Source organism: Monoraphidium neglectum (genome assembly GCF_000611645.1).
Source record: "Monoraphidium neglectum strain SAG 48.87 unplaced genomic scaffold scaffold05278, whole genome shotgun sequence".
Lineage (NCBI taxonomy): Eukaryota > Viridiplantae > Chlorophyta > Chlorophyceae > Sphaeropleales > Selenastraceae > Monoraphidium > Monoraphidium neglectum.
In genome coordinates this window covers 1-1,085 of record NW_014008352.1, presented here as the reverse complement: position 1 = coordinate 1,085, position 1,085 = coordinate 1, and the positions used below count along the sequence as shown (strand labels likewise).

At 76.3% G+C, this 1,085-nt stretch overlaps 1 protein-coding gene across 1 annotated transcript in view; it reads left to right on the top strand.

Annotated features, from left to right (window-relative positions):
* MNEG_15384 (hypothetical protein) overlaps positions 1-1,075 on the top strand; it is a gene marked incomplete at both ends in the record, with an annotated part of 3,653 nt that extends 2,578 nt beyond the window's left edge. Inside the window, 2 exons of the mRNA XM_014036145.1 lie at positions 30-988; positions 1,060-1,075. Of these exons, the coding sequence (XP_013891599.1) occupies positions 30-988; positions 1,060-1,075 (975 nt within the window). The remainder of the gene's footprint in view (positions 1-29; positions 989-1,059) is intronic.
* Positions 1,076-1,085: the final 10 nt, after the last annotated feature.

Below are 1,085 nucleotides of genomic sequence, written 5' to 3'. Positions count from 1 at the left end.
CGTGCAGAGAGCTTTCGGCGCGGGTCGAGGCGGTGAGGGACGAGTGGGCGGGCCGCGACCTGGAGCAGCAGCAGCAAGCGGAGCAAGAGCGCGAGGAGCTCGCACGCCGCGAGGCGGAGGCCGCTGCCGGCCAACGTGCCGTGGAGCAGGCGGCGGCCGCATCGGCGGCCGCACTCGGGGCGCGCCTGGCCGACATCGAGTCTGAGGTCGCCGCGCAGGGCTCTGAGATCGCCGGGCTGGCCTCGCGGCTGTCGATGCTGGGCCGGCAGGTGTGCGAGGTGAACGAGGGCAGCGCGGCGGCGGAGGACGTGGATGCTATCAGGGACGCGCTGACTCAGGTGCTGGAGGAAGTCCGCAGCCGCGGCGCCAGCGGCGCAGGGGCCGCCGGGGGCGCCTGCGCTGGCGCCGACGCGGCCGCGGGGGCAGCGCCCGAGGCTCAGCTGGGGCCGGCGGACGAGGAGGGCGGCGCGTCGCTGGCCGAGGCGGGGCGTCACCAGGAGGAGGGGGCGGGCGAGGATGACGAAGACGAATTCCAGGACGCAGCCGACGCGTCCAGCCGGCGCCCCAGTGTCGCGGGCGTGCTGTCCGCGCCACTGTCTGTTGTGGTGCAGCTCCAGGCCGAGGTCGCGGCGCTGCGGGCCGGGGCCGCCACGCGCGACCAGCTGGCGGCGCTCTCTCGTGTGGTGGGGGACCTGCGGGCCGCCGCGGCGGCGGCGGCCGAGGCGGAGGCAGCTGCCGAGGCCGAGGCCGTGGAGGCTGCCGAGAGGCAGGGCGGCAGGCTGGCGGCGGCAGAGGCGGAGCTGTCGGTGCTGCGCGACGCGGTGGAGGACGCAGCGTCTCGCGTCGCCCTGCTGACTCAGCAGGTCGCGCAGGGCGAGGCCGCGCACGCGTCACTCGGCGGCAGCGGCGGGGGCCGCGGGCATGGCGGCGCGGAGGGCGCGTTCTCGGAGGTCGTGCCGGCGCTGGCAAACTTCAAGGCGCTGCTTGAGTCGCACGCCGAGCGCCTGGATAGCCTGCACGAGCGGACAGAGGCGGCGGAGGCCGCGGCTGCAACTGCAGCCGAGCTTCGCGATGAGCTGTTGGCG